The sequence below is a fragment of the Rutidosis leptorrhynchoides genome, chromosome 2 (assembly GCF_046630445.1).
Source record: "Rutidosis leptorrhynchoides isolate AG116_Rl617_1_P2 chromosome 2, CSIRO_AGI_Rlap_v1, whole genome shotgun sequence".
NCBI lineage: Eukaryota > Viridiplantae > Streptophyta > Magnoliopsida > Asterales > Asteraceae > Rutidosis > Rutidosis leptorrhynchoides.
This window is the reverse complement of record NC_092334.1, coordinates 574,271,687-574,297,059: the sequence shown is the minus strand read 5'-3', so window position 1 is coordinate 574,297,059 and position 25,373 is coordinate 574,271,687. Positions and strand designations below refer to the sequence as shown.

Sequence of the window (25,373 nt, the reverse complement as noted above, 5' to 3'; positions counted from 1 at the left end):
CATCAGTCACGATTGTCGATAAGGATGATGGTGGTTGTGGTCGTGGTCGTGGTTGAGGATGCGTAAGAGAGGAATTAGGGTAAGAGGTGAGACATAATGGGAATGGAAGGATCCAGAGAGGTGAAGAAATACCCATAATACCCTTTAGATTATTAATTTACTCAAATACCCTTTGTTTCCCATTAACATTATATAAACGACCCTTCGATCATTCTATGGCCGTAACATAACTTTCTGTCACTTCGATCAGTCCTCAGAATCTCCTTCGTGTAATCATTCTCTTCACCTATGGTATGTTCGATTACTCCTCATGCCTTTTTAGCGTATGATTTTCTGAATTAACTCTATCATAACCCTACCTTATATTAGTACGTACATACGGCCATAGTCATACCAATGGGTTTATGTATTCCATACTGTTAGCAGATATAAACATGTGTGTAAAGTTTCAAAAAGGTAATTGCATATAAACATGTATGTGTTTTATTCAGTAAATATAATATATGTTCGTCTCTAAATTCTGATGATAAGATGGGTGATATAAATCTGATAAGATGGGTATTATGAAATTTGTTGCTGAATAGAATGTTAAAAGAGGAACATATAAGACATACAAAAATTTATTCAAAGTTTATTAACTTGTGCATACAGCCTTTAAATTCAAATACAATATATTAAACATGGAAACATAAACCTTTTTGCTCTTTATGATTAAGCTTCTTGATGGCAGTAGAAGCCACATCTTTTTTTGGCTTGTTGCTTGTTGCATGGTGTCTTCTTTATTTGGCTTTTGTTCTTGAGCTCGGTATGGCATAGGTCTTTGTTTGTTTCACATTGTGGTTTGTTTCTTTGTGCTAATTTAGTTTGTTGTGTATTGTTTCGTCGTCCCCCGTTCCGGATAGGCTCGCGTGTTTGCCATTTGGTTTTAGGCTCGCTTTCTACTTTCGAGACGTGCCAGTTTTAAGCTCGTTTTCTACTTCTATAATTCTAATTATGATTATGATGTGTTTATATGACTGGTAGTGAGAGTGAAAATAATAAGATGTAGCTTAATTATAATATTGAATCATTATATATTAATTTGGCATCAATTGTTTTTTCTCGTGTCCATTTTTCTTTTTCTGTTATTTTATCATTTTTTAACAGCTACTTTGCCAAACATTAATTTAGCTTGTGACTTCAAGGACAATGTGTTTCGAAGCTTCTACTCCATGTTCATCCGCCGAGACAGATGAGAGTCGAGCAAAAGTTATTTACAGTTTAGCTCCCGCAATGGGTCATAACGCGGTAGTAAATAACCTACAATTTTGTTCTTTCTTTGTACTTCTAAGAATAAAACACTAAGGCATCTATATGCGCTAAGCTAAGCTAAGCTGATCTAGTTATATCTTGTATATATAAAAAGTGTTTTCGAGAGACGTTGCTCAATTTCTACATAATGTTGTAACAGGAGGGACATCCAGAATGCAGTTCAAGAGTTTCCGCAATTGTAAGTGCTCTTGAGAAGGCTCGGCTCACTCCACAGGTATAATAGAACATTACGTTCACATAATTATATATAATTCGTCTTAAAAGGTTTCCGATTTCAGTTTACCATTGTGTTTAAAGTTTTATCTCTCTACAAGTTGAGACAAGTATATTTCCTGTTTAGGCTAATCGAATAAAGGGTTAAGTTCCTAAAAATTTGTATCAAACTACAGCTCAAAATGTATGGTATGTATCGATCCATAAATGAGTTAATCGCGTGCATTCAACATTTTAAAATTACTATTTTATGTATCCGAATGATCAAAACTGATATGGCCACCACATATACCTGGATGCATAAAACACTAATTTTTAAAAGTTGGATACACACAATAGACTCATTTGAAGTTTGATACATACTATAGATTTTGGCTTACATTTTAATGCATTTCCAAGCACTTAACCCTTCAATAAAAGTAGGCTTGTTACAATTTTTATATTAGTTGATGAACTTGTTATTACTAGCTCATTAAAGCTATCGGGGTGTAGAAAAAAAATAAAATAAAAAGGATTTAAGGCAACTCTTACATGATCCCATATAATTCTTTCACTGAATGGATACCTTCTAAGACTGTACAAGATCCCATATAATTCTCTCACTGAATGCATATCAATATGCAAGAATTTTTTCTGTTTGCACTAGCTTTATTTCATTCTAAATGAAAAACTGCATCTATGCGCATGCAGTTTCGAGGATCTGAGATTGTCCAACTTAAAAACTTCAGAACTGCTACAGTGGATGATATTGCAAATGTACATTCCAAATCTTACGTTTCTGCCCTTGAGAAGGTAATGCAGGTGTGCTTGTCATGAACAGAACACAAAAAAAGAGGATTTGCAATTTTACTAAAAATAAGATTATATTTGCCAAAATTATTTTTCCTGGGATAGACACCACCTTTAATCAATGGTCTTGTAAATATATTTCGATAGGCAATGGAATGGGCTTCAGTACAGGGCGTTATGCCCATTGATGTCTTTGGAGACACATACGCTACTGCCACGGTAAGAGAGTTATATATATAAAAAAATTGTTAATTCAATTTGATGGGATCTAAGCAGCTTTTCATTGAAGTTAGCTTATTTGACATCACTTATTAGTTGTATATTTTAAAACTACATTGTCTTTTTTTTTCTTTTTATTGTTTTTTTTTTTCTAGGGTTAATTTCATAAAAAGCCAACCATTTTACCTCATTTTCTTTTCCCAAAGAAGGTAACCTATTTTGGTTTGGCCTATTTAAACGACTACATTATCAAATGTTAATAAAAAAAAGGGAGTATCGTTAGTTTCTTAGGTTAGTGTCCTTTAAGTGATGCCATGGATCAAAAAAGTTCATGTGGAATGCTTACGTGGACTGCCACGTCGTTATTAGATTTTTCAAAAAAAATTTAAAATTGTTTCTACTTTTTATTTTGTATTATTTTTTTTTTTAAGTTCTTTCTTTTTATTTTATTTTTATTTTCTTGAAAAAAAACAATTTATTGTTTTTTTACTGGAAATTTTTTTGAAAAAAAAACACTCCGTAACAATAAAGGAATAAAAAAATAAAAAGATAAAAAAATTATATATATATATATATATATATATATATATATATATATATATATATATATATATATATATATATATATATAAATTAATTAAATAATTTATTTTAAAAAAAAAATTCAAATAATGACGTGCCAGTCCACATAAGCACTCAACATGGACTTTTTTGATGACGTGACATACCATGTCTTCACTTAACAAATACTAACTTAAGAAACTAATGATACTCCCTTTTCTAATTAACATCTGATAATGTAGTCCTTTAAATAGGTGAAACCAAAATAGGTTACCTTGTTTTGGAAATGAGGTAAAATAGTGTCCTTTGAATGAAATTATGCTTTATTCTATTATTGCAACTATGTTTATCAAATTTATGATTCTTGGAATACTGTTGAAAGTGCAGACTTTTAACGAGTCATTGGCTGCTGCTGGAGCAGGCTTATCCTTGGTTGATTATGTGGTAATTTCACCTCACCTACTTATGAAATTAGTCGTATTGAATTGTTTACCCGGCAAATTGATTCACAATCTTATTATTTTGGCGGAAAAACGTTCGAAAAAATAAATGATAACATGCATCATGAGTATACATATGATGCATACTCATGATGCATGTTATCATTTATTTCTTCGAGCGTTTACCCGCCAAAATAATTACATTTATCACAAAGTGTTTTTTTTTTAATGTTTAAATTTTCATGTGATCATATGATCTTAATGTTTAAAAAAGAAAATTCAAAACAAACGAAAAAATAGTGTCTTCCCCTCATTTCCTCAAAAAAAAAAAAAATGTTTCCCTCTTAATTAAAACATTATACACACACACACACACACACACACTAGTTTTTAGATGAGCGAGTTAGACAACGATTTATCGCTGGCACATTTTTGGCAACTTATCGTCGAGTTCTCAGCCGAGTCATTGAGTTTTGCATCCTTGATACACACACACACACACACACACTAGTTTTTAGAGCCCGTGCGACGAGTGGATAAAAATTTGTGTAAAATTATTAGAGCCCGTGCGTTGCACGGTGGGTAAAATAGTCGTCCAAAATTAATTGATTATTTTAAACAATTATTCTTTTGAGTTTAGAGCTCATGGTGTTGAAAAATTTTAAAAGTGGTTTTGTGTGTTGTTAGTAACTTAACGACTATAATTTTTTTTATTTCTCAATCGTGCAAAATTATTAGAACCAGTGCATTGCACGGTGAATAAAATAATCGTGCAAAATTAATTGATTTTTTTAAACAATTATTTTTATGAGTTTAAGAGCTCGTGATGTTGACAAATTTTAAAAGTGTTTTTTAGTTATATATATTTTTTATTTTTTAATTTACGTAGATTTTTTAATTATTTAAATTATTTAATTTCATATTAATTATTTAAATTATTTTGCAATATTGGATATATATTGCAAAATTGTATCATAAATTTTATCCTTTAAATTAGGCATTTATTATATTGAACTTTTAGAGATAGGTATAGCAATATTGAACTAATAGGATTATAAAATTAGCCTGTCTAATAAGAGCCCGTGATTTATTTTACTATGTATATTTCTATTTATTATATATGATTTATTTTACTATGTATATTTCTATTTATTATATTCATATATATGCTATATCTATATGTACATATGAAATTATAATGAATAATAAAAAGCAAAACATTCATTGTTATCATTTATTTCATCGAGTATTTTCCCGTCAAAATAATAACATTTATCATAAAGTGTTTTTTTTAAATATTCATATTTTCATGTGATCTTATGCTTGGAAAAATATATTTAAAAAAAACGAAATAAAATTACTTCCTCCCAAAAAAGTGTTTCCGTCTTTATTAAAACACTCCTCATAGACACGATAGTTTGAGATGCTCTAAGTATATCATTTACCTTGTATAATTTTTCGTGAAAAAGTTTTTTTTTTTTTTTTTTTAAAAAAATTGTAGGTGGCAGCATCCAAAATCACCAAGAACCCTCCAGTTGGTTTTGCCTTGATACGTCCACCTGGACATCATGCTATTCCAAAAGGACCCATGGGATTTTGTTTTTTTGGTAATGTTGCTATTGCAGCTCGATATGCGCAACAGGCCCATGGACTTAAACGTGTTTTCATTATCGATTTTGATGTCCATCATGGGAATGGCACTAGCGATGCATTCTATGATGATCCTGACATATTTTTTCTCTCAACTCACCAAGTAAGTAACAAACCTTCAATCATTTCTTTATTTTTAAATTGCCATTCACCTTGGTATAGTATATGTATAAATATAAATTCTCATTTCTTATTTAATTGATCTGGTATTCTTTGAGGCTGGGTTATCTCACATGGTAAAGGTGACATTTTTGACATATATACTCTTTGATGGGTCAGATGTCGATTAAATGGATGAAATAAAATTACTAGCTATAAGGGGAACGGGTTGAACTTCCCAAGAAGTTTATTTCTAATTCACACTACCTTTCTTTAAGGATCTAGCTAGATCTAGATTAAACATTAAATGATTTTTTCTACTATAACTTAAATAGTGTTTGCAGATGACCCCTACTCGAACCGCCCAACATATGCCCCCCTTTACAAGTGAGATAGACACAATAAGTAGTATAGAAACTGATTCGATTTTATTAGAGTTGAATGGAATATGATAGTAAACTATGGTCTGGTTAAGTTGGAGTAGGTTTTCTTTTAGACGTTTAATTGGATATTTGAATCACTCTCGGAAAATCAACTGTAATGACCTAATACCCCTAAATCTTAGTATAGAGACTCTTACATTCAAGTAAACAATAGACTTGCCATGTGAAGTTTAGGAAATAACATAACTAACTTTATTTTATGAACATAAAATCACTGCCACATATGTGAAGGGCATGTATATTTGTTTGAGACAAAGGGTTTATTGCATTGAATTCCTTTGTCCCTTCCATACCATTGAGTTATATTTGTCACTGTCTGTCTATCATACTTTTCAAATGTTGCTACTAGCTAGACCCCTTTTGTTACCATAACGACGTCCGTTTTGGTAAGAAACATAATGTACTCCCTCAGTCTCATTCCAATAGTCCTCATTTGACTTTTAAAGTCTTTTTTTTTTCAACTTTGACTCAATATAATTTTGTTTGTGTTATGTATAATTTGATGAAATTTATATAAATGGATTGATGCTTAAATGTGTTATGATTGGTATAATTTTTATCAAATAATATATAAAACAAATAAATATATATCGAGTCAAAGTTGATCAAAAAAGACTTTGAAAGTCAAATGGGGACTATTGGAATGAGACGGAAGGAGTACTATAAAGGCTCACATAACGACGTCGTTTTGATAACAAAATGGCCTATAACTGGGACACAAAATGTTTGAAAAAGTAGGATGACCTGTAATGGAGAAAAGAAAGTTCGATGATCTGGAAGAGACGGATTAAAAAGTACATAGGAGGTTCTAGACAAATAACAATAATGTAAATGTCATATTAATTCATTCATATTAGAGGCTCGTGTCTCTACAATTGCATTTTAGCTGCGACCTCAGTAGGATCATATTAGGCACTGTCATTCAATTTCAAGGGTATAATGTTATGGTCATATGTGGAGGTAATCTAATCAATGCCTTATTACATAAGGAGATAGCATCACTACGCTATTTTTTCGTGTCTATTAATTTACTAGAATTTTTATTAGGTAAATATTTTGGAAGTTCATTATATCTCCATGTTGTCTCCAATCGCTAATATACTCTTAATTTTAGGATGGGAGCTTTCCTGGTACAGGAAAATTTGATGATTTAGGGCATGGAAACGGTAAAGGAGCAACTCTTAATTTGCCATTACCGGAAGGTTCGGGTGATTTAGCCATGCGATCTGTCTTCGATCAAGTCATTGTACCATCTGCACAAAGATTTAAGCCTGATATAATTCTTGTTTCAGCAGGGTGATTTTCTTTCTACAAAAACTATTTGTTCTTTGCATTTAATTATCACTAGTTCATAGTAGATGGGCAATATCGACCCATATACTTATGAATGGGTTGATTCAGGTTGTGTTATATATCTAATGGGTCAAGCGAATTAATATAGCTTAATGGGAATCGAGTCAAATGAATTAAATGTGTCAAAGTGCATATTACCAGGCGTACAACCTAGCAAAATTGCTTATGCAAAAACTGGATTTTTTAATATAGTAAAAATATACTAGCTATTTATAAAAAAAAATTTTGAACCTGGCCCATTACCCAACCTGCCCAAATCGTCACCTGGGCTACCCTACCATATACATATATACATGTATTGGTTTATAGGCTACTTATTCTCCTTTCACCTATTTTCATCCAAGTGTTTAAACTTAAAAATATGATAGACTTTTACATCAATCTCATAGGATATGTCTTATTGTTTTTTACAGGATCAAATGTTCCTGACATTGAATTTTATAATTTTTATATTTATTTATTATTATTTTTTTATATAGATTTGATGCACATGTACTTGATCCACTTGCCAATTTCCAGTTCGGGACTGGAACATATTACATGTTGGCAATGAGTATCAAGCAACTTGCAAAAGATTTGTGTGGTGGGCGATGCGTGTTTTTCTTGGAAGGAGGCTACAACTTGGAGTCTCTTTCTAATTCTGTTGTAGAATCATTCCGTGCTTTTATTGGAGAACCGAGTGCCGCAGCAGAACATGACGACCCTAGTTTCTTCCATGATGAACCATCTTTGAAGGTTAAGCAGGCTATTGAGAGGATCAAGCACTTACACTCTCTTTAGGAAACATTTAGGCCTTTTATCTTAGATTATTTAATAAAGACTTAAAATGATTGATATACAAATTTATCTTTTATCTCGGTCTAATATTGTATGCATTTTAGGAAAGATTTTTAATTGTTATTCTTATTAACAACCCGCGGATTTGCGGGTTTCATCAATAAAATATTTAAAAATTGTTAAATTATGTGATAGCTCATGCAAAATTGCGTAACAAATTATGTTTGCAATTAACATACTGTACAATTACATTGTAGGATGTAATAAACATGAGCTACAGTTATTATTAGTGTGATAATTGAAAGGCTTGGTCATATTTTAAGGTAATGTAATGAACAGAGCATGTGCTTGACTTTGAAAGGTTGAATCCATCAGTGGTCCAACCCTACAATCCTGTGATGACCCGAAAATTTTCGACCAAATTTAAACTTAATCTTATATGATTTCGATACGATAAGCAAAGTCTGTTAAACTGAATCTCAAAATTCTTGAACTATTCAATTACCTTTCGTTTATTCACGATGATGCACGAATAATTATATGTAAATAGATACATATACTATAACTTGAAAACGTAACTAAGTGTTGGGTATATGATACTGTGCATTAATCTTATTTGATTGATTACCTGATTGATATATTTAACTACGGAGTTAAAAGATTATGCCAAACGATTCAAGTAAAAGACATTTACTGAGTCTCTTAAGGATTATGATATCATTACGGGTCTCTATTGAGAGGTCCACGTTGATTTGAGAAATCATTCATTTTTAACGGTATTCGGAACAAATGATAAAGTGTTTGTTTAAATAACGTAACTTGGACACATACAATAATAAGGAATATTAACTGTTGGAATTAGATATATGAATAACCTGTGTTATGTATTTTAAAAACGTGTTTATTAAATATTGAATATATATATTTAAATATAATATTAACTTGGTCATAAAACAATCTGTTATTATATATATAATAACAAATAACGAGACGATGATTTATATAAGTAAATGACCAAAATACTCGAAAGTTTAAGATATACTTTGAGTGGTATAGTTTAGGAATAATTTAAGACTATATTTTGACAAAGGTACGAGTCGCGAAACGTAATGTACAAGTTTTCTCAACGTACGAAGGGACACTCGAAAAACCGGAACCGGGACATAAGTCGAGTGATGACGTACGACTTATCGGAACAAAAATTACAAGTCAACTATGCATGTGAATTTAATATAATATATAATTAATTATTTAAATTAAATATATTATATATATTATATTAAATTATGTCGACAAACAAAATTACAAAAAATATGTGAGCTGGATCTGACGGCCATGCGATCGCATGGCAAATAGGCATAAAACCCATGTGATCGCATGGGCATCAGATTCCAAAAAGTTGCCTATAAAATGCCAGTTTCTACTCGAGTTATATTTACACCTATATTACTCCCTCTGTAATATTATTATTATTTATTATTTATATTAATATTATTAATATTATTATTATTATTATTATTATTATTATTATTATTTATTTTATTATTATTAGTAGTATTATTATTATTACTAATTATATCACTTAAAATACTACGACGAGGTCATGAGCGTTCCACTTTCAAAATGGTTTTCAAGCGGGATAGAGCTAAGAAAATTATGGGTTATTGCCAAGGAGGTTATGGGTAATGTTCGGGGGTATATTTGTGAATCAAACCTAGTGTTTATCATCTCCGTTGCGTCTACGTATTTTCCTACAATATTGAATCTCAATATTGATACGTAAGCACTCATATTTAACTTTTATATATTAATTGTGTATCCATGTCTAGTGCTCGAGTATATATATTTATACATACTTGTATTCTAAATTTCGTCGTTAAATAGTTTATGATGAATCACCAATTAAATACATATGTTACTGATAAAAGGTATATGATATGCATGTTTTTGAAAAGCTGGCGAAAAATCAATGACTTTTCATTTAGATATCGAATAGTTTCGATGAACGGATTAAGAGATATGATCAACTGAATTATGATTGACGTTAATTGAAATTGTTATTGAATCTGCAATTAAGATTTAAACAACTTGTTTACGAGATTGATAAAATGAATTTTTGAATATTACCAACCGAGTAAATGACTCCTTAAATAAGGTATGTCTCGTTTTGTTGAACTATTGTCAAAATTGACTTTTTGAAACGACTTTGGATAACTTTTGTATGTTGATCTCGAGCATTAGGATTGTGATACACTATGACCAGACCTAGCTTGATAGACATTTATTGACCAACATATGTTCTCTAGGTTGAAATCTACGGTTATTTGGTAATCCGTGTTTCGATCACATTTTGGTGAACGACTTTATATGCTGCTAAGGTGAGTTTCATAAGATCCCTTTTACTCTCTACATTTTTTTGGGCTGAGAATACATGCAAATGTTTTATTAACCGATATACAATATTTATATGCGTGAGTTTCATTTGCTCCCTTTTTAATTGCTTTTGCAATATATATTTTTGGGCTGAGAATACATGCACTTTATTTTAAACACAATGGATACAAGTACATACTAAATTCTACACTGAGTTTGAACCGAAAATCCCTTAGCTTTGGTAACTAGTAACTGCCAGTTATAAGAACTGGTGGGCGCGAGTAGTAGTATATGGATCCATAGGGCTTGATATCCCCGTCCGAGCTAGAGCACTAGCCTTTTAACGGACGTATGCTATTTGAGAAGCGTACACGTTGGTTTGCGTGTATTATTAAGATGATTATACAAAGGGTACAAATTATATATACGTTAAGTTTAGTTACCAGGGTGCTCAATTTCGTAGAATATTTTGATAAACGTTTTTGGATGAAACAACTGAAATCTTGTGATCCACCTTTATATACAGATTATACGAAACATTAAAACTATGAACTCACCAACCTTTGTGTTGACACTTGTTAGCATGTTTATTCTCAGGTTTCCTAGAAGTCTTCCGCTGTTGCTTATATGTTAGACAAGCTATGTGCATGGAGTCTTACATGACATACTTTTCAAGGAAACGTTGCATTCACCAAATTATCACCATGTATCTTATTTTGACTGCATTGTCAACGGAAGTACTATTGTAAACTATTATTTACGGTGATTGTCTATATGTAGAAATCATCAGATGTCGAAAACCTTTGATTTAAATATTCATTTATGGTGTGCCTTTTCAAAAGAATGCAATGTTTACAAAACGTATCATATAGAGGTCAAATACCTCGCAATGAAATCAATGAATGACGTATTGTCCATATGAATTTGGAGCGATCGTCACAGTTGGTATCAGAGCGTTGGTCCTAGCGAACCAGGTCTTGCATGAATGTGTCTAACTGATAGTTGTTAAGATGCATTAGTAAGTCTGGACTTCGACCGTGTCTGCATGTTAAAAGTTTTGCTTATCATTTTTTTGTCGAAAATTACATGCTTATCATTCTTAAGTCTAGACACGTTTTACTGCATTGATTGCATAAATAGTGTATAGACAAAAATTCATATCTTAGCGTATCTGTTACTGTAAACTTTTCCTGACATCTTCCGAAAATTTCTCCGTGATTTATGGAATTTGGTATTATATATACATATGTAAATTATGTATTGAAGAATACCAAACTAAATTCTATAATCTATTTCATATCAAAAATCATCTATCTAATTATACAAGATGGATCCCGTATCTAGTTCAAATTCCTTAAATTCCGACAGCTATTCCGATATGGATATTCTCCTGAACTCTGAAGAAAGTGTAACTGGAATGGATCAACCAATTAGCCATCATCTATTCTGGATGAATTGGGGATGGGTTCGTAGCCTACTTAATTATTGGAGACAAGAAGAAGGCAATCCCTTCCATCCACCACATTGCCCTCTTGGCGAAGAACCTGAAGCACTTACCGGCGAACCTGTTCGTAATACCATTTTCTCTCTCATTTCCAGAGTATCTAGTCATGATTATATACTATCTCACATTCTAAATCTTATTCGTCCGCTCATCCGAATCGACAATCATCCCGGTGTAGTAGAAGAAGTCAACGAGCTTCGCGCTCGGGTAGTGGCTTTGGAGAATATGGTGCAAAGGTTACAAGCACCAGCAGCATCACCGGCATCAACAGTACCACCGACAACAACACCAATAGTACCATTACCACCACCAACAACATCCGCATTGCAAACCTCAACTTCACAATCTGTTCCACGAGCATCAACGTCATACGCACCGTAGTTACCAAGAAATACCAGCAACAATAACTGATGAAGTATTACCTCATTTCCCCTGAAGAAATTTTATGTATATTTAATATATATGAATTTTGAAATCAAAATAAATCTTTTCGTACCAAGTTATTACGTGTGAATCTTAACTGGTAGGTACTACTCGGTTAATTCATATTACTAATATGCTATGATGTACATACTTCGTTAATGACTTAACCGTCGTTAACTACAATCTCTGTTTCCAACTCAATGAATTCCATTTCATAATAAACTAAGTATATTATTCAATTATATGGTTGATTTTATACTTTCATCTTCGATGTATTCGAAACTTTCTAGAAAACATCATTCGTACCTTGCGAAGTTAGCAAGAGTTCCATGAGCACCAACATGATTCACTGAGAAAATATCAATAAGACTGAGTATTGATTACATTAGTGAAATACTCCGTAAAGATTATTAAATCTTTAATGTTTTAGAGATTATTCATTTATAATTCAAGTCAAAAATCAAATTAGCTTAATATAATATTAACTCATCAAATCTGTATTACATCTGAAGAAAATATACATACATATATTTTCATAAAGACGGTAATAAAAATTCTTTTGTACAAAATATTACTTGTGAAATCTTTAACGGGTAGGTAATTCCCGGGAAATATTTAAGTTCACAATTAATATGTTACACTGTACATTCTTCAACTTTGATTCAAAAATTAATAACTATGCTCACAGCGATATACAATCGTTTCCATACAAATTCAATTACATATTCTGATATTGACGGATCAGAATCCAAGTCAAGATTTAACGGGTGACATCATTCTTAGATCTCTACATCTTTCAAAGCTATACTTTGACTTCAAAAATGTGAAAGATCCTTTAGCATTGTTATTACTGAAAATAACCTTGCAATTCCTTTCCAAAAGTATCCAGTATTATCAACCGTTCAACCAGTCAACGACGACCTTTCAGACTTGTAACTTTGGCATATACGTTTTTGTTACTGGGGAACCTTTCATGTTCCACCACATTAGCAGTAAATTTACCAACAACTTCATTGATCTTTGACCTTCCGAAAAATCCTTATACTCATTGAAACCGTATCATGTACTCATCCACATCTTGTAACGGCAATTGCCATACCAACTATCCGGAATTAGCAATCAGTATTTTGAAATCTTGTAGCACGTCTACGCCAACAGTTATATGTGTACATATAACGTCTACCTCTTGGACTTACATACTTCGAATGTGAAGTTTCCGAAAAACACCCCAAACTACGAAACTAGTTCTCCGAATTTTGGAAAAATGTTGATGAAGCAGCAAAAACTGTAAACGACCTTAACAGTCAAAAGTTTGATGATAAAGAATAGTATGGTGGTAAAGCTGAGAAAAAGAGAAAGTTTGGAACTGAAAAACGGATTGAGCAAAGTATGAAAGAGGCTGTGGATAAATCACAAGGACGAAACCTGTCTTCAAAGAATCCAAATGATTCAGTATCTGTTGAAGCCATTAACAAATACCTTGCTTCCGAATCTAAACCCTTGCGGACAATATTTTTCATCATCCTCTAATATTAGAAATTCTAAGATATTATCGTATCTTTCATTATAAATATTCTCCATATTTCTGGAGATAATTTCATAATCATTCTTATCGAAAATCAATTTTCTCTTTACGATATCTGTGTTACACCATAAAAGAAACTATTTTAGTTTCTAAATTCTGAAACTTTCAAGTTTAAAATATAAATGTTTTGAAGTAATGTTGGGAATTGAAGCATGAGTTAATATAATATAATGACACTTGATCAACGTGATTATATTACAGTAAGTCATGCTGAGTTTCTAATGGAACGTGATAAAGGTTCACATATCATACCCTCATCATGAACCATGTTACATAACTCTTTCATTCTATATAATCTCTAAAAATATCAAGAAAATATTTTCTTAATGATTCGGTTTTTTTTTTTAGGTATTCTGGTAATTTGACAAGTCAGATTGTGCTATTACCATTTCTTTCTTAGAACATTAGTTATGTTCATCTGAAACTTCATACCTACGAATTCTGGACCATTATCCGCTTGACTTAAGGTCAGGAAGAGAAAACGAAAGCATGAAGTTCCGAAATATAATGGAGAATATAAAGCCCAATAACAACCTCAAAATTTACAAACCGTGTATATCAATGCGTATAGCAATATAAAGACACGGGAGAATGAAAAACACTATAACCCCAAGGTAATGGTAGAAGAAAGTAACTTCCTCTGGTGGTAGATGAAAAAGAAGAATGACAGATATGAAAGTTAGGAGTATATCAAGAATAAGAACTGGATGAAGCATTTCACAATCTTTTGGAAGTATGAAATGAGGAAGAAGATTGTAGGAGTGGTGAAAATAATGAGACGAAAAGGGGTTAATTTATAAGCAAAATAACAGACAGAGCAATCGAGGCAGGTGACCTCATTTAATTAAAGAAGATCTTAATTTCCTTAAATTCCGAAGAATCAAATCTTATTTAGATTATGAAGACTTTCTATTCCTTAAATTTCGGAAATCAATCGTTACTACGTCAAGAGATAAGACGCATCTCTATTCTCTATTTCACTTTATTACGATAACTTCCCTCATACGCTTCGAGTAATTGGATTGTGTTATCCATATTATTCAACGGTGATAAAACTCTAATTATCAACTCATATACGTCATGAAAACATTTTTATTGTTAGCCATGACGACCTCACTCAAATTTCGGGACGAAATTTCTTTAACGGGTAGGTACTGTGATGACCCGAAAATTTTCGACCAAATTTAAACTTAATCTTATATGATTTCGATACGATAAGCAAAGTCTGTTAAACTGAATCTCAAAATTCTTGAACTATTCAATTACCTTTCGTTTATTCACGATGATGCACGAATAATTATATGTAAATAGATACATATACTATAACTTGAAAACGTAACTAAGTGTTGGGTATATGATACTGTGCATTAATCTTATTTGATTGATTACCTGATTGATATATTTAACTACGGAGTTAAAAGATTATGCCAAACGATTCAAGTAAAAGACATTTACTGAGTCTCTTAAGGATTATGATATCATTACGGGTCTCTATTGAGAGGTCCACGTTGATTTGAGAAATCATTCATTTTTAACGGTATTCGGAACAAATGATAAAGTGTTTGTTTAAATAACGTAACTTGGACACATACAATAATAAGGAATATTAACTGTTGGAATTAGATATATGAATAACCTGTGTTATGTATTTTAAAAACGTGTTTATTAAATATTGAATATATATATTTAAATATAATATTAACTTGGTCATAAAACAATCTGTTATTATATATATAATAATAAATAACGAGACGATGATTTATAGAAGTAAATGACCAAAATACTCGAAAGTTTAAGATATACTTTGAGTGGTATAGTTTAGGAATAATTTAAGACTATATTTTGACAAAGGTACGAGTCGCGAAACGTAATGTACAAGTTTTCTCAACGTACGAAGGGACACTAGAAAAACCGGAACCGGGACATAAGTCGAGTGATGACGTACGACTTATCGGAACAAAAATTACAAGTCAACTATGCATGTGAATTTAATATAATATATAATTAATTATTTAAATTAAATATATTATATATATTATATTAAATTATGTCGACAAACAAAATTACAAAAAATATGTGAGCTGGATCTGACGGCAATGCGACCGCATGGCAAATAGGCATAAAACCCATACGATCGCATGGGCATCAGATTCCAAAAAGTTGCCTATAAAATGTGAGTTTCTACTCGAGTTATATTTACACCTATATTACTCCCTCTGTAATATTATTATTATTTATTATTTATATTAATATTATTAATATTATTATTATTATTATTAATATTATTATTATTATTTATTTTATTATTATTAGTAGTATTATTATTATTACTAATTATATCACTTAAAATACTACGACGAGGTCATGAACGTTTCACTTTCAAAATGGTTTTCAAGCGGGATAGAGCTAAGAAAATTATGGGTTATTGCCAAGGAGGTTATGGGTAATGTTCGGGGGTATATTTGTGAATCAAACCTAGTGTTTATCATCTCCGTTGCGTCTACGTACTTTCCTACAATATTGAATCTCAATATTGATACGTAAGCACTCATATTTAACTTTTATATATTAATTGTGTATCCATGTCTAGTGCTCGAGTATATATATTTATACATACTTGTATTCTAAATTTCGTCGTTAAACAGTTTATGATGAATCACCAATTAAATACATATGTTACTGATAAAAGGTATATGATATGCATGTTTTTGGAAAGCTGGCGAAAAATCAATGACTTTTCATTTAGATATCGAATAGTTTCGATGAACGGATTAAGAGATATGATCAACTGAATTATGATTGACGTTAATTGAAATTGTTATTGAATCTGCAATTAAGATTTAAACAACTTGTTTACGAGATTGATAAAATGAATTTTTGAATATTACCAACCGAGTAAATGACTCCTTAAATAAGGTATGTCTCGTTTTGTTGAACTATTGTCAAAATTGACTTTTTGAAACGACTTTGGATAACTTTTGTATGTTGATCTCGAGCATTAGGATTGTGATACACTATGACCAGACCTAGCTTGATAGACATTTATTGACCAACATATGTTCTCTAGGTTGAAATCTAAGGTTATTTGGTAATCCGTGTTTCGATCACATTTTGGTGAACGACTTTATATGCTGCTAAGGTGAGTTTCATAAGATCCCTTTTACTCTCTACATTTTTTTGGGCTGAGAATACATGCAAATGTTTTATTAACCGATATACAATATTTATATGCGTGAGTTTCATTTGCTCCATTTTTAATTGCTTTTGCAATATATATTTTTGGGCTGAGAATACATGCACTTTATTTTAAACGCAATGGATACAAGTACATACTAAATTCTACACTGAGTTTGAACCGAAAATCCCTTAGCTTTGGTAACTAGTAACTGCCAGTTATAAGAACTGGTGGGCGCGAGTAGTAGTATATGGATCCATAGGGCTTGATATCCCCGTCCGAGCTAGAGCACTAGCCTTTTAACGGACGTATGCTATTTGAGAAGCGTACACGTTGGTTTGCGTGTATTATTAAGATGATTATACAAAGGGTACAAATTATATATACGTTAAGTTTAGTTACCAGGGTGCTCAATTTCGTAGAATATTTTGATAAACGTTTTTGGATGAAACAACTGAAATCTTGTGATCCACCTTTATATACAGATTATACGAAACATTAAAACTATGAACTCACCAACCTTTGTGTTGACACTTGTTAGCATGTTTATTCTCAGGTTTCCTAGAAGTCTTCCGCTGTTGCTTATATGTTAGACAAGCTATGTGCATGGAGTCTTACATGACATACTTTTCAAGGAAACGTTGCATTCACCAAATTATCACCATGTATCTTATTTTGACTGCATTGTCAACGGAAGTACTATTGTAAACTATTATTTACGGTGATTGTCTATATGTAGAAATCATCAGATGTCGAAAACCTTTGATTTAAATATTCATTTATGGTGTGCCTTTTCAAAAGAATGCAATGTTTACAAAACGTATCATATAGAGGTCAAATACCTCGCAATGAAATCAATGAATGACGTATTGTCCATATGAATTTGGAGCGATCGTCACAAATCCTGTAACAACCAATACGCAAATATACTTGATGTCAAACAATCATGATTAAAAACACATAACCAACAACACGAATCAATAACTTATAGATAACATAAAAAGGATCAAATTGGATCTCGTCGTTGGTACCTCGGACTACCTATATAGCACAACCCATGTTGGTCCATTCTAAAAACCTGCTAAGTGGAGCAATCACAACCGAAAACCCTGTCTACACTCATTTGAGTACCATAATTAAAAAGGATAAATATCATGACCATTTATCAAAATCTTCAAATTAACAAAATGTCACCCAAAAACATGTCTAAAGTCGAATATAGTATGTTTGAATATCTTAATCCCAATTTGATGTTTTCTTAGATCAAAATACCGTCACAAAATTACAATTAATGTTACGCTTATGGATAGTTTACTATTGTACTCACTTTATGTGACACATCTGATAACGTATCAAAACAAAATAAGAGTCAACATGTCTAGAACAATGTTTAATATTTTATCATGTTTCAATTAAGTAACTAAAGATTGTGATGTATAACTAACCACCAATCTAAGGGCGTAATATTCTAATATGTGAAGTTCATAAGTGTACCACGTTCTTACTATTTTGTTTGAGGTTTTATACATCTACTTATCTAAGTGTACCAATAGCATATGTTTATAGCAAAATGAATCAAAGTGTACAAACTGTTGGGACTTTTATTTTGGACTTTACTGGTGCACCAATAGCATTCCTAAGCATACATGTATGCTATGGATTTCACTATTGCTATGTGTATGTATTTATTCACGTAAGATAAAATTATTATAGTGAGTATTGCGTGTTAGTATATTTCTTACCTGAGCCAACAACTGTTTTGTTCTCTGTGGTCAATGCATCTCAAGTTAAATGCTGAATCGTGAAATCATTTAGGATGTGTTAAAATTTAGCTTGGGATGATAACAACTATGATCCTTTGAATTCTTATACTCTCCACCTTAACGGTTACATTAAAAACTAATTAGCGACAACAGTATATTAAGAAACTAATGTATGGGGAAGATACAATATAGTATAGATAGATGATGATTTGACTAAAAAGGAAACATGTCAATAGTCACTGAAGTACCGACAAATGCATAAACCTCAAATATTGCCTATTGATATTGAAATTTAAAACACTTTTAAAAGGATAGACTTTGTAATTGTAATTTTAATTACTGTATAATTATTACGTTTTGAAAATGTTTTGAGGGTCAGTCCAACCTGTTTCAACACACTAATACCCAAAACCCAACCCGCCCATTTTCCCACCCCATTGATAATGGATGAGGGGGGAATTTCTTTGGTGAAGGGTACTTACTCGAGTCGGTTATTGAGGTGGTACCTTTACTTGTCACTACCACCGTAGAATGTGCATTGGCGGCAGCAACTTGAGGTCCTGTCGCTGGAAAATCCTTGGTGATCCCTTCAGGTGTCGCCTCTGGATCCTCATTGGTGGCGGCAAGAACTGTTGTTGCCACCTGAGAATTCTTTGAAGTGGCGGTTTCCGAAACTATCATCGGAGACTTTTCAGATGTGGCAATAGACAAAGGGGTTGAAGACAACGAATCGAGTTATGATGGAATTTTAAGGTCACGAGACCAATTTCTATTTCAAGGGTGCTTTTGAATTCTCTTGAAACTTCCTATAAAAAGTGCAGCATTCATGAAACCATGTTAGTTTAAAAATGTGGATGATTACAAAGCGATACATTAATACATGTAATATGTTAATTAGGATTGTCTAGAGTTCTCTAATCATTGGTTGAAAAGCCCTCAAAGTTTTGCCAAGATTTTTCGCAATTTGCAATTAGATTTCGCTAACGGCCGGAATGAAAATAGTATGTATCAACTTATTTGTGTTACTTCATATTTATATAAAGATTCATGTCCACACGTTCTTCCCTATGTACCCATTATATTTTAAACAACAACGCAACTTCGTAGCATTAAGTCCAGTAATTAACATGAATAGAATATGCTTCCAAGTTGTAACCGCTAGTAATCATTACCATTATTATTCCTTACCCTTTAGATCCCTTAAGCAAGCACACTCACCAATTCCATTTGTATGTAGCCCTTTAAAGTCACACAAAGAAATTGTGATCAATGTAACATACAACTACTCTAGTGGAAGGAACGACATTTCAATTAAGGATCGATCACAATGAACACAAATAGATAAGGGTCTTTAAAGTAAGTTACAAACATACCTCGGCAAGACCTTAGGACCAAAAACCAACAATGCGACAACTCCAATCACTAAAGCTTCAGGAGCCCCAACTCCAAGTAAAGATGCAAACACACATAGGACTTTGCCGAAAGACGTTTGTCATACCTTGGGATTCTAATAGATTTTCCAAGAATAAAACCTTGTCATCTTGATATCAACGCTAAAGCATTCATGGATTCAGGCTTGGAGTTGGGGAAGAGCATGTAGACATGAATCTTTATATAAAGACATAATAATGGCCATAATAAAAGTTAAACATGTTTTTAAGTATACAGAAGTTTAGTTTGATGAATATTACTAAGTTGTTTTTTTACTCACCAATGAAAATGACAATATTGATACGTTGTTAACTTCTATGACAACATAGTAAATGACATACGTTAAATGGCAAATAGACCAATATTTGATCATGCTCTTTATTTTATCGGTTTATGCTAATATCATCTATTTTAAATGCGAAACGCACACCTGCTTTGCACCAACCCACCCATGTTGTCACCTCAATAATATATGTTGAAACTTTTGTAAGATTAGTCAAACAGATAATGTAGTTTGATGGGTTACACCTTTTACGCTTAAAATGTTGCCTATGTGGTATCAACCTACAAATACAACACCAAATATTCTACACATTACACAACCAAGTTCTGTGATTTTTTTAACAACTATTACAGAACTTCACATTTTATGTTGATCCTCAAACATACTAACACTGTAAATAAATAAATTAAAACTTATGACTCTTATCTAGTCCATGCTGATGTAACCATATATGCCAATGACAATCTTAATTACTGTTACAATTACAAATTACGATTATCGACTTTCAACCATATTCCAACTGCACTTTAATTAACTGTTGGAGTGATATATAACTATATTCAGTTACCTACTCTTTCAAGTTTTAAAGTTATCATTTTTATTGCAAATTTATCTATAAATAAATATGATACAACAAAGTGAGTCAGAATATGGATTATCATAACCGTGATTTGTTCCAGTTGGCCGACTCTCATATTTGATTACATGATTTGATAGTAAACTAATGATCGTTAAATAGCATATAAAATATTGAAGGATGATATAAAGACTAAACATTAATAGACCCAAAATTAATAGACCCAACATTAAATTAAAAAAATAGAAATGAATCGCTTTTAAAAATCACAATTAGGATTCTGATTTTGAATCTGATAAAGTAACGAACATAAACAAAAAATAAGATTTTAAATCATGTATATGGTACCTTTTAAATTTGATTCAAATATGGATACATCGTTACATATCTTCAATCGATATCTGGAACTGAGTATGAACCGATTCAGTCGACTAAACTCATAGATTCAACATGTGTGATTAAAACCCAAATATACGATAGCAGAATTTAACATTCGTTTGATTCTAAATCGAAGATGACATGCAATACAATACCTAAATTAACAAAAAAGACATCAGACATGAGATTCGTAGAACATGATAATTGAACCAACAATATAAGAAATACTAACCCGTAAATGTTCTTAGTTACTGAATTCTTGCCTTTGTTCTGATCATTAACTTAACACTCTAGAATCAGTAACTGAGATTGAAATTTACCCGAATCGTTTCAACTTAGTTTCACTATTATGACCTAAAAACTTAAATCACGGATCTCAAATCAAAAGATGTTAGGGTTAGAAAACTGACCACAAACGAAGCTAAAAGATGATGCTTATGATGTATCTGCACTTTTACCTTCTTCAATTTAAGCTTGAATCGATCCAGAGGTTGTTAATTTTTGTTGAACGATGAAGAACACCATCTTGAAGCTCGATTTGTTGACGAAAATTGAACCCAATTTGTTTAGAGTTGATTTTGATGTAAGTCGACGATTTAAAGGAGAGATTTTGCTGTAACTCAGCGAAGGAGAAGAAAACTTTAGGGTTTTTTGTTTTCTGTAGTTTGAAGCGAGCGAATGAATGAAAATGAAATTGTATAAAACCCATGTTTTCTTTGTTTCTTCCAGTGTTAATTAAGGGGTAGTATGGGAATATGAGTGTTTAGAGAGGAGTTATTGAGCTATAATTAAATGGTGTAGGTTAGGGGTAGGTTGTGATAATTTATTTTGATCTAATAGTGGAGATTAAAGGTTATAAATAATGATATCCTATTGTAGGGTCATTTCAACTTCACATTTCGGCCCGGAATATGTTTCGGTTAAACCATTCGCTGAAGTGGCTTTGAAGTTTTCTCGGTTCTCTTGGGTTGAGGTCATCGGGGTGCCGGCGAAGTATGTGTCTAGTGAGAACATTTCGAAGATCGTTGGGCACTTTGGTAGAGTGATTTCCATTAGTATGGCTTCGGCTAAACTTGATAATCTAGGTACTCTTTTTGCTTTCATTGAATCATCACTACAACAAAAATGACCTTACGGGACCCCGAAAAGTGTCCCATTATGTACCTGTTTAGGACCCTTTTGCTTTTGGGACCCTTTGAAAGTTGGTTATTAGATAAGCCGTACCTAAAGGGTCAATAGGGTACCTAAAAAAATTGACCTATAAGGACCTCCAAAAAGGTCATATCATGTGACGATCTACGTTAGTAATAGGGTTTAGGGAACCTTTATTAAAGGTTCTAAAAAAATTTTGGGATCCTTTATTAAAGGTCCTAAACTAATTGGGACACTTTATTACGATGGACAATGGTCCTTAAAAACATATTGGGACCCTTTTTTACGAAGGAAAATGGTCCTTAAAAAACATATTTGGAACCCTTTATTACGACCGATAAGGGTCCTAATATAGATATCCCGTAATGGCCATGATATCAATAGGAAACGATAAACTAATGTGACTAATTTAGGACTTCTAAAAAGGGTCCTAAAAATATATTTTGTAATTTTCATGTCATAACCATGATATTAAGAAGCAACGATATACTAATTAGTACCCCCAAAAAGGGTCATATAAAATGTAATATGTAATGGCGATGATCTTAGTAGTTCACGATAAAAAAAATTAGTACATTCAAAAAAGGTCCTAATATATATATATATATATATATATATATATATATATATATATATATATATATATATATATATATATATATATTTGTTTTGCCAATATAGACATGCCATTAATAATTTTTATTAAATAAACCTAAAGATGAAATACAAAATATTCTTACAAACTGAACAAAGCATAAATAAGTGACTAAAAAAATATCAAACATAAAAGTAATTTAAGATTTAACAATTAAAATAAAGCATCAACATCATGAAGCATAAGTCCTCGATCATTATGCAATCTTCACAAGTCTTAGGCACAACCTACAAACAAATCATTAATGTATAAGCATAAACCTCAAAATTGTTAAAACTAATAATATCAACAATTTAACAATGACATACCTAGATTAAAGAGAATGACCACACAATAGATGCGCCAGTAGAATCTTTACCGCTAAGTAAGTCATATGGTCTTATCAAATCTTCATCTTTTTTAATTGCCACATGAACATTAATTTCACCCCAATATCTAACAATCTTTGTTCCTCGAACCACTTGACTTGGATTTAAAATCCGAAGTCAGCCTCTTGTTACAATCTCGGAAGGTTCAACAATGCTCTATAAATAGACTTCATTCCCAACCTAATTTTCTTTTTCTAACAATCAATTATTACACTCTATTTTAACAGGAAGAATAACAAGACTAATTATACAAGAATAAACCTTTAGATGTAGAGGCATATTGGCTATTATTGGATTATTTGTTGATGCATGAGCTTGAACATTGGAATCGTGGAATCATCTGTCTTACCATTCTTATTTCTAAACGTTCTTTATACTGTTAAAGTTGAGCCTTCAACAGAGTGCATAGTAGCTGTAACATGCACATGAGCAATTTGTGTCCAAAACAAACATCAACACATTATACATGTTAAACGTCTAACAAATAGCCAACAACCTAATACAATTCAAACTAACTCTTGCTAAACATCAAATTTCAAACATAATTCATATGTTATCACACTCTAAAACTTCAAGTACATACTTATGACTTCAAGTATCAAACTTCCAAAAGATTATCCAGCGCATCCTACCATGGTAAAAAGTTTGTTTATAAAGTATATTTTGTGCTTATTGGTACATATAAGAAATTAATTAAAAGATTTAAGCTAATTTTAAACCCGTATAACATGAAACAAAATTGGTTAAAAATGTTTCATCTACCTTAAACTAATGTATATCATCAATAAAAAATAACATTAGCAAAATTAAATACGATTATTAATCGATCTACAACACAATAAAGCTCAAATAGAAACCCTAAACCTATAAATATATCTAATGTTTAAATTAACACAAAAGTTAGTAAAACCAAAATTAAGACTAACATGTTCTTCCATCCACTGAGATAGACTCATTGGGCTTTCCAGAAATCAAGCTTTTTAGGACCATGGGGATCTGCAATTTAACACATCAAACCGTCACAAATCCACTTCGAAAATGTTGCACAAAACACTAAATCCATAATCATAACGTGATCATCTTTAAATAAATTTCAATATAAATAGATACAGGAGTAGATAAAAATTATACCAGCGGCGCCAGCGAGACCACGGCGTTGGGTAAAAAAACCGTTCTAAAGGAAGCTGATAGAGGGATTACGATTACAGCTTGACATGCCGCCAATATTGATGATCACCGAGATTGTAATCGTTTGATTTTTCTAATTTTTGATTATTTTTTTGATTTCATCTAATATCCAGAGATTGGAAGGGACGTATAAAATTAAAGAGAAAGTTGGAGAAATTTTAGGGATTTGATGAGATTTGGAAATTTGGTTAAGGTGGGAACACTCAAAATTTGGTGCGACATTTTTTTTCTTTGAATTTTAAATTTTTGATGTGTTACACCGTAAAATTTACTACTCGTATGTTTTTTATCATCACATGATATCCATTTTTCAAATATAATAATGATGAATTATGATGAATTATGACCTGTACGAGTATATAATTATAATTATAATTATATTTTATATATGATAATAATAATAATCAATTAAAAAATTGTACGAGTATATAATTATATTTTATATATGATATAAAGATAATCAATTAAAAAAGTTATTCCATGTGCTTATCTATGTCTTTATAAATTTTAATTATATATAAAATAATTTATAATTTATATCTACTTATCTAAGAAAGGTATAATAATCTAAAATCATATATTGTGAGCTTATATTATGATGGAGCTTATATTTGAACCTACCAGTCCAGTGATTCACCACTTTACACTTGTGCATTAGACTAT

The 25,373-nt window shown here is 31.5% G+C and overlaps 1 protein-coding gene and 1 long non-coding RNA gene across 7 annotated transcripts in view; one reads left to right on the top strand and one right to left on the bottom strand.

Moving 5' to 3' along the window:
* The window catches only part of LOC139893211 (uncharacterized), a 171,714-nt gene extending 149,712 nt beyond the window's left edge, over positions 1–22,002 (bottom strand). The window contains exons 1-4 of one of the 6 annotated variants that reach the window (XR_011774408.1): positions 21,580–22,002; positions 20,052–21,502; positions 17,947–19,484; positions 8,118–8,248 (exon numbers count right to left, since the gene is read on the bottom strand). This is a non-coding gene — a long non-coding RNA (uncharacterized lncRNA). The other 5 variants (XR_011774410.1, XR_011774406.1, XR_011774407.1 and 2 more) reach the window with 5 other exon arrangements.
* Positions 250–7,954, top strand: LOC139893209 (histone deacetylase 14, chloroplastic-like). Its single transcript, XM_071876361.1, has 9 exons — positions 250–291; positions 1,171–1,287; positions 1,451–1,525; positions 2,215–2,316; positions 2,461–2,532; positions 3,481–3,537; positions 5,035–5,286; positions 6,840–7,021; positions 7,558–7,954. The coding sequence occupies exons 1-9, from the start codon at positions 289–291 to the stop codon at positions 7,856–7,858; spliced, it is 1,161 nt and encodes a 386-aa protein (XP_071732462.1). The 5' UTR covers positions 250–288; the 3' UTR covers positions 7,859–7,954.
* Positions 22,003–25,373: the final 3,371 nt, after the last annotated feature.